This window comes from Nelumbo lutea, chromosome 5, assembly GCF_056320005.1.
Source record: "Nelumbo lutea isolate HS-2025 chromosome 5, American lotus-T2T, whole genome shotgun sequence".
In the NCBI taxonomy this organism is placed as follows: domain Eukaryota; kingdom Viridiplantae; phylum Streptophyta; class Magnoliopsida; order Proteales; family Nelumbonaceae; genus Nelumbo; species Nelumbo lutea.
The window spans coordinates 83,113,819-83,122,703 of NC_142688.1; the positions used below are offsets into that span (position 1 = coordinate 83,113,819).

At 40.5% G+C, this 8,885-nt stretch overlaps 1 protein-coding gene across 1 annotated transcript; it reads left to right on the forward strand.

Annotated features, from left to right (window-relative positions):
* Positions 1 to 636: 636 nt before the first annotated feature.
* On the forward strand, positions 637 to 2,178 carry LOC148853149 (transcription repressor OFP4-like). The gene has a single exon (XM_088942559.1). It carries the CDS (start codon positions 767 to 769, stop codon positions 2,015 to 2,017), a length of 1,251 nt encoding a protein of 416 aa, XP_088798685.1. The 5' UTR covers positions 637 to 766; the 3' UTR covers positions 2,018 to 2,178.
* Positions 2,179 to 8,885: the final 6,707 nt, after the last annotated feature.

Consider the following 8,885-nt stretch of genomic DNA (forward strand, 5'->3'; position numbering starts at 1 on the left):
GATGCCGCACGGGTTTCTTCCGCTGCAGAAGTACCCCCGTCACAAATGGGCTGTGGCACTATTCAAACCAAATTGGAGTAAGTGGAGCCACATACAGTCCAGTAGAGTCCATGTCTGATGTTCGTGTAGACAAACAATGAGTGGAACAGTTGAACCAGTATGGCATATTTGTATTCGCCGAACAAAGAGTATTTTGTATCTCTTTGCTTTAAAAATAAAAGCTTTAAAAATAAAAATGGTCATGCTTTGCCTCTTGTCTTCTTCACTCCCCACTCCAGACTCCAGACCCAGTCTGTCTGTAAAATATTTTGTACATGTATAATGTATTTTTCTCCCTCTCTCCACTCTCTCTATTCTTTCTCGACTGTAATGTCGTCATTACCACGCCAGCATAAGATGATAATAAAACTCCAAAGCAGTAACCTGTTTGGGCCTGCTGATTAGGCGTCATAACGAGGATAGCTAATTTGACTCCGTTACGTTCCGTTTTGCTTTCATACCTACCTTTTTCTTTTTCTCTATTTTATATCTTTTTCTTTCCCTTATGTAATAAATAATATAATTTCTTGTCTTTTTTTGTGGACCCCCAGAGACTCATAGCTTCAAGATGCAGACAGTCGTGGGTCTTCTTCTCACTTCACACTTAACTCCCTCCTTTATTTATCTCCAGTTCTCACTACCCACACCCTGTTCTTGGCCTCACGAGACATTCCAGTGAGAGGGAGAGGGAGTGAGAGAGAGAGAGAGAACGGGGGCTTCATCTTGGATGGGGAATCACAGGTTTAGGTTATCAGATATGATACCAAATGCCTGGTTTTACAAGCTCAAGGACATGGGCAGAAGCAGGAGCCATAACAACTCTTACCCCGTTAAGAAAAAACATACTACAGCGACAACAATACCACAATCAAGCCAACCAAAGCAGCATCAGCATCAGCATCAGCATCAGCCATCTCACATCTCTCACGCAAGACGCTCTTACTACTACACCACCGAAGACAGACTCTACAACTCCCTTAGAAACCCAGAAACAGAAACCTTGGACACCCATTTCCCTGACCCACCAAGAAAATCATCCAGGAGAAGAGCCAATAATAAAAGAACCATCACGTCCTCTTCCAAGCTCGTCACTTCCTCCATTTCCACCGGTTGCAGTTGTCGTGCTACGCTCGACTCCGTATTGACCAAGTCTGATTTCACCCCAGACCACTCGCATTCCTCTCCACTCGACAGCTCTCCCGAGTCTGACTTTTGCGACTCTCTCCCTCATGAATTCTGCGGAGCCGGCTCTGCTAACCACGTCCTTCCTTGTGATCCATACGACGGGCTGGCCTCATGCTCTAGCTCTTGCAGTTGTAGACTCAGTTCTTCCGCCACCGACATCATCATCGATGTGGAAGACAAGTCTTTTACCAGGAAATTCGACAAGCTTGACGCCCTTGATTCGTTTTCGCAGCAGTTTGAACTGCGCCCCATTTTGACAAAACCTGCCAGACTTAACGATATGATCCCGGACATCAGGAACAAAGAGACCACTGAACCCGCAAATTTAAGAAGATGTTCCACTGATTTCCGTGATACAAAAGCGCATGGTTCTCTCTCCGTCAAGGTGGCCAAGCGAGAAAGCGTCAAGAAGACTCTCAAAGAACAGAGGACCGCCCCTCCCCGACGATCCTTGCAGGCTTCTCCAGGATTGAAGCTCCGAACAAATTCTCCCAGAATTGCTAGCAGGAAGATTCAGGCCTATGGTCGAAAGTCCGTGTCTTCTACCCCGACCTCGAGACCGCGGAGGAAGGGCCTCTCGGAGAGTTTTGCAGTCGTCAAATCCTCGTTCGACCCACAAAGGGACTTCAGGGATTCAATGGTGGAGATGATTGTGGAGAACAATATCCGCGCATCAAAGGACTTGGAAGACCTTCTCGCCTGCTACCTTTCTTTGAATTCTAACGAGTACCATGATCTCATTGTCAAAGTGTTTAAGCAAATTTGGATTGATCTCACCGACATTCCGTTGTAAAAAATTCGTCCAACATTAGAAATGCTTTATAATTCCTGTATATCAATCAATAGATTATTTTTTTTTCATCTTAATTTAGAGCTAGCTTTTCTCTCAGAAGCGTCGTTCTCTTCGTTCGTCATTGAAGTAATAAATTTCAACCTTTGATGGATGTTAACATATAATCGTAGTTCTTTACTTGTTCAATTTTGGGGCTCATAATCAGGTTTTCTCCATTGACATCTCGAAACTAAATAAAAATAAAGATAAAAGTTGCAGATTTGTTTTCTTCAATGTGCTCGTATTACATGAGACTTCCAAGGCAAGTTTTTTCTAGCGGCCCCTGCATTAAGAGTAAGCTTCATTTTCTGTGCTTCAATTACCCCAAAAACAGAAATGAGTCCAGTACATCAAACACCGTTAATGCCTCAGGTTTGGACTGATTTGTATCCTTGCTGAACATACAGAAAAATCCCAAGGAAGGAGAAAATCCCAAGTAAAACTGCAGGCGGTTGATCAGCTTTAAACTTAGGCCCCGTTTGGCATCACTACCCCGGAGTGATTGTGGCGTTTCTTGTGATTCTCGAGATGAGAATCGCGTTTGGTGCGAACCGGTTGCCGGATTCTCATTCCAATCAGGATGAGAAAACTCATCCCGGCACGTGATTCCGCGGAGTGAAAAAATCTCACTCCACGGAATCACAATTCTAGCAAGCCACCAATTCTCGCCACGGAGCTTTAAGATTTACGAACACGTGTGCGGGTCTCACACGTGAAAGCAGGGGTGTAAGTGTAATTTTTCTAACATTATCCTCAACCGATCGGGAAAACCCTACCAAGCTCTTTTCTCTTCTCCCTTCTTCAGTTCTTCTCCTTAGTATCCGTTCGACTCTATTCCAGAAGGGTTCTGGCACCGGTCGCTTCACCAGTTCTACGTAACCGAATAAATCTATACCTTCTATTGTCTGTGTTTCTTGCATCCCTTCTTCTCCCTACCCTTTAATGCTCGATCTTCTTCTTCTCCTTCCTTATAGATCCAGTGTTCTACGTCAAAATCCCGTTCTTCGGCTCCGGTCATGTTTCAGGTGATAACTCCTGTCCTTCTTCACCTTTTATTTTGTTCGGATGGCGGTGGATGTTTCCAGTGGCTTGACATTTTTTTCTCCTGTACAGACCGATTAGATCAAAGTTGTTCACTACTTGATCTTGATCGGACCGTTTTCTTCCTTTCTCAAACTTGATTTTTTTCTCGTATAGACGGTCTGATCAAAGGATTGAAGAATTGATTCAAAGAAATTGGTTGCTTCAAAACACGATTCTATTTCTGAGAAACGGGAATCGGATGACTGTGCCAAACAGAACCGGTGATTTTCACGATGAAAGGATTCTGAGAAAGAAAATCCTGAGAATTGATGCCAAACAGGGCCTTATTCTCTTATAAAACTATCCGATCCGATGCCTTTAGATACAATACAATAAATCATCCCTGAAATGGGTTTAGTTCAGGCAATTTGGTCTCAATCACACAACGAAAGAAAACTGCTCCCCTTTTCTTTTCTTTCTAGTTACAGGAGAACCGGGTTATATTTTGTTCAAGTGTTCACTGTTCAGTAGAAGACTTGTGTTTGATGCGGTTCCGCTTCCGGTTTCTATTTCTTTCTTCTAAATATTCGAAAAGGACACAACTCATTCTGAAATGCAACTGGTCTCTGACCAAAAATGGGGAATCTGTAAATTCATTTCAAATTAATGGATATATAAAGAGTACAATTAACTGACAGTTTGTTCCTCGAAACTTCAGTTCTACAAAAGAAGATGCCCTTTTAAGGTACATACCAATAGACCCTTTTTTGATTCTTAACCATTCTTTCACAGGTTTACCTGTCTGTGAACAGTGAAGTGAGCTCTAACCATTCTTGGCCACCTGAAGAAACTGAACAAAATAGTTGGAAAAATGTAGTATGCATTAATCTAGACAAGAATTAAAGTTGAAAAACAGTAAAAAAGGTGTGCGTAGTTTCAAAATAGACTAAATATTTAAAAACACTTATTAAAATCTCAGTACAGTGAAAGCGTTGAACTTTTATTATATACTGAGCAAGCGCGGTTTGTCTACCATGTACGGGATGCAATTAAAATAGGGAATAAAAGCCTTTGATGAACGAGATAGATTTACGAGTTAAAAGTTATTGTTTACTCAATAAAAATTCAGAGAATAAAAAAACAGTTGGGATCCCATGAGGCCATGCAAGATGATAGATTTACGATGATGAGTTCTGGGATGTCTAACTATCACTCAACTCACATGCATGGAGAAGAAGAAGGCCGGTGGCAGCGGTCTGATCTACCTCTGTATCAGAGTCCAAGGAGGGTGATGTAATTGTCAAGTTGTATCAGACTGGTCTAGTCACTTCCATTTCGGATGGGACTGATCTAGAAGGTAAATGTATAAATGCATCATTCTCCGATCTAATCAATGTTTAGAATGGGATTCCCTTCCCTTCGAATGGGTCCCCTCAAATCTTTATGAGATCCTCTTCTCTTTCTGTGTCACATCTCATCGCAATCCAATCAAAAGTTCGGATATTAATTGATCGAGGGAAGTCATAATTCTGCTGCAATTGCAGTCTCACGGCTTTGGAATTGGATGGAGTGAATATGCATGGACAAAGAAAGTTAAAACAAAGCTAGTTTAACCGCATCCATCTAAATCTAACGGAAAGTTGTCATTGTGGATAAATGGATTTATTGCGTTGGAAATATCGGCCCATATCTAAAAAGAAAAAGAATACCAATAAAAATATCGTGTTTTTCTGCTGCTAAAAAGAAAGATTGCGTAAGAATGCAGTTGAGACTTGAGAGTGAGAGGACAGCTGTTCGGGAAGATGGGGTCATTGTAACTTTAGAGGATAAGTTTTGAGGCGCGTCTGAAAATATTGTCTTTATTTGCCCCTACTCAGTTTTACTGAGTTTGTTGATGGGTTACAGACAAATTCGTTTCCAGGATAAAACAGAGTCTTGGGCGAAAATCTGCAACCAGCAAAGTTGAAGAGTCTCCAAAGAAACCTTCTGTGAGACTGTAGCAGATCGGACTAAGAGAGAGAGAGATAGTGAATTTCGAAATTGTGTTTTTGGAGTCTGATTCATGCTCCTTAAATAACTTGTGAAGAGGTATGAGGAAAATGTAGGTGCTGGTTTAGAGAAGGCACTTTAAACAATCACAATTTCAACCATTGTGACTGTTTAAAAAGTTGTTAACAGTTGGTGACTGTTAACTTTGAATTGTGCCTCTTGATCACACCCGATCGAATCGTGATCGTTGATCTCATCAATGGTCATCAACGTACCAAAACCAGAGCCGCCCGTCGCAAGCCACGCGGGTGTGAGCAAAGTGCGCCTCTAAAGCGCCTCATTGCGCCACACACGCGCGCACGCACGCGTTGCACAATATCAAATCCTCATACTCTCCTCTACTAATTCTAAGGAGTGTAAATCAGCTCCTATTGAAATATTGAAAACAAAACTTATAATTTTCCAATGTGGGACAAGTTCAAAACAGGGTTTTTATAAGAGAAAAATTGATTTTTTCAAATAAGTATACAGGTGTAATTTCTCATGTAATTGACCAATCAAACCCATTAGATTTAATCTCTTATGAGATTAAAATCCAACAACAGCATCACGAATGAGGTAGTCCTTCTCCGTTGTTATTTTTGGTTGATGGCGTGGTCGTGTTTATGAATTTCCAAGACTAGCAGTGGCAGATTCTGAGTACCGAGATCGAGTGAAGATATATCTATCTATTAGTATTGGCTAACAAACAAACAACAAGGAATGAATACAAAATTACAGAGGGCCCGACCTGGCCCGCCCATGGCCCAACACAAGCCGATGATTCCGGGTTATGTGTTTCACTCTCACCCTCACCCGCACGCACGCACACATGGACCAGTGGACTTGTGTGGCCAACCCAAATGATATACGATCGTTCCCTCCAACATTATTGTAGATTTGTAGTGTAGCTAGCTAGTGCACCGGGAGTTGGGAGTTGTGGCCATATCTGCAACTCACTTCAATGACCCCTCCTCCTCTAGTCCTCTTTCTCATGTGTCACTCGCAAATCCAAAGACAGCACAGGACGTCAAAGCTTCTTGCAGTACGAGCTCATGTGACCACCAGCTGCCTGCTTCTTTCACGCCTAAGCAAACGACGGACGGAACAGAGTAATGCCAGCCCGGCTCCTCCTAGGACTTTGGACCGTAGAATTTTTCCATCAACATACCATTATCTCAGTCTCAGCTCCCAAACTCCCTGCATCTATCCGATTCCGGACCACATTTGCACTCACATTTACATGGATAAGCGTTGGGTCTCATCATGGTTATAGGTTATTTCTAATACATCCTCTTTCTTCTTCTTTATTTGAGTACATCATGAAAATTTCGTTTGGGGTGCATTTTGAATTCGACAACCCGAATACTAACCGATCCATTGGGTTCAAAATGGTTCAGGCTTAGATTTGGATTGAGGAAGCCCGACCCAACTCAGCTGAATCCATCCGTTTTCTATAATCCCGGCACGGGGCACGCCCACGTCAGGCAATCATAAATGTTGTGATGATGCTATCATAATCATCTGATTTTTGTTTTCTGTTCATACCTTTTTCCTATATATGTGTATATTCTTTACGAATGCCAATAAAGCTGGTAGGACTGCAGGAGTAGGACCCATCAACTCGATGTCCCAGTGGATCCCGTATAACAAGTTGTGCGGCTCCCTCTCCCACCCCTATAGGGATATCAAGGGACTGGGCTGTGATTTCTGAATTGTCGGCCCGTGACGAGTTCAGGTTATGGTACGTGGTATGCCATGAATATTTCAATTCAATTGTTTTTTCTTTCCAAACTTTATTTATTTCTTTCATATTTCGTGCCTTGATTACTGTCCGACGACCCGCTAAATCCACTTCAGGCTGTGTTTGGTTGCAAACTTGCAATACAAATAAATTTGTATTGAAGCAAAATGTGGCTGTGCAGATTATTTGAGTGTATATTTTGACTTATTTTTGTTTCAAATTTTAGTTTATTTTATTTAATTGCAATATATATGAAATAAATTAAAATTTAAAGTAGAATAAATTACAATTCAATATAAAATTAAATAAAAATTTGCATTTTTTACATATACACTTTTACATATTTGTATTAGTGCAAATAAATTTACACTGCAATCAAAACCGACTAACAATTTAACATCCCTATTGACAAATGACAACCACGGAATGCGGATAAGAATCAGACAAAGATAAAGAGTAAAATAAAAGCAAAGCAGACTCAAGGAAACCAAGAGCAGGATGGATGCCAGTTTTATACAAATACTATATAATTAGCGCAGATTAAGGGGGATATAACTAAGGATATTGGGTTAGGGTTTGACCTCAACCCGATTAGACCCGGCACCCTCTACAAAGAAACAAAGAGCGCCTGTCCACGTATGGGGTATGGCTGGTGCATTATTAGTTAGTACTGACTTGATAAACGTATTTACCTAGAAAATGATAATTATATATATGAAAGAAAAGCCAAGGTTTGGATTTAATAAATCTATATATGTATAACATGATATTCAAGTCAATTATATTTAGTATTGTTAGATTTAGATCTTAAATGAATAATACCATAATTTGATTTCAGATTCACTCTCATTTCTTAATTTAAGGGTTTTGCTTTGTCTATTTTCTTTCCTCTCTCTCTCTAGGTGGATGTCCAACTCACAAGTGCATTTTTGATGAATGACAACATATAAACAAGAAAGATGTTCCCGATATGTGGCTTGAGGGTCAGGTGTAGATAGTTGTGTAGGTCCGGACTGGTTCGCATTAGAAGATGGATTGATTGCATTGGAATTTGAGAACAAATTGACAGCAAAAGTTATGGGATCATGGGCATGGTTTTGGGCCAAATAAGGTTGCAGCTGGGCTTATATTCATCAAAGTGTTAGCTGCGTTTAGAAACATCATCACGGAAGTTTGAAGTGGGAGACTGGAAAATTGGACACCGAGGTGGTTTTGTTTTGCCCGGTTTACTTTGTTTTCAATAAAAATAAACAAAAATACTTATATCCCTGATTATTTAAGGCTGTGTTTGGTTTGAAAAAAAGGCAGGAAAATTTAAGGAAACTTATACAAGATTTTTACGATTTTCCCTATATATATCTTTGCCTTTTTTATATTATTCTTTCAAACCAAACACAACCTAACTTGAAATGAACCCGAGACAACCCCACTAAGTGGGCCCAAGCACATAAACTGCACCATTGGTGCCTGGTTACCTCCACCTAACTGATGTATGAAAATAATTGACTGTTTAAGTGTTTGACGCTAGCTAGCTGCTTCATCGGCTTTGGCTGCGAGTATCGGAGTTGTCTGCATAGACTCGTTGGGATGCATGTCTCTCAGCATTCCTCATTGTGACTCTCTGGTTTGTGAAACCCATCAGGGCCTATTTTGTGGGTTAATTAAAGTTGGCCATTTTTCTGAATTTTCATAAAATAATTCTTGAGGTCTATGCTTTGGAACCTATCAAGTCCTACACATTGGAGGATCATTCCTCTCCCTCTTTGCCCGCTCCATATATGTATCTATCTATATATGTATATGTATGTATGTGATTGATTACAAATCGTTTCTCCTTAAGAGATTTTGTCTTACCTAACCATTTCTCTAAGGCCTGTCTGCTTTTCGGTAAATTATTTACTTAGGTAAATGCAATTATCTGGGAAACACTTATTCGGGTAAATGCATACCCATGTTCTTTTATTTCCTAAGTAAATAAGATAATTACCATTTTAGTCATAAAAATTCATTATTAAAATGGCCATTCTTGTCTCA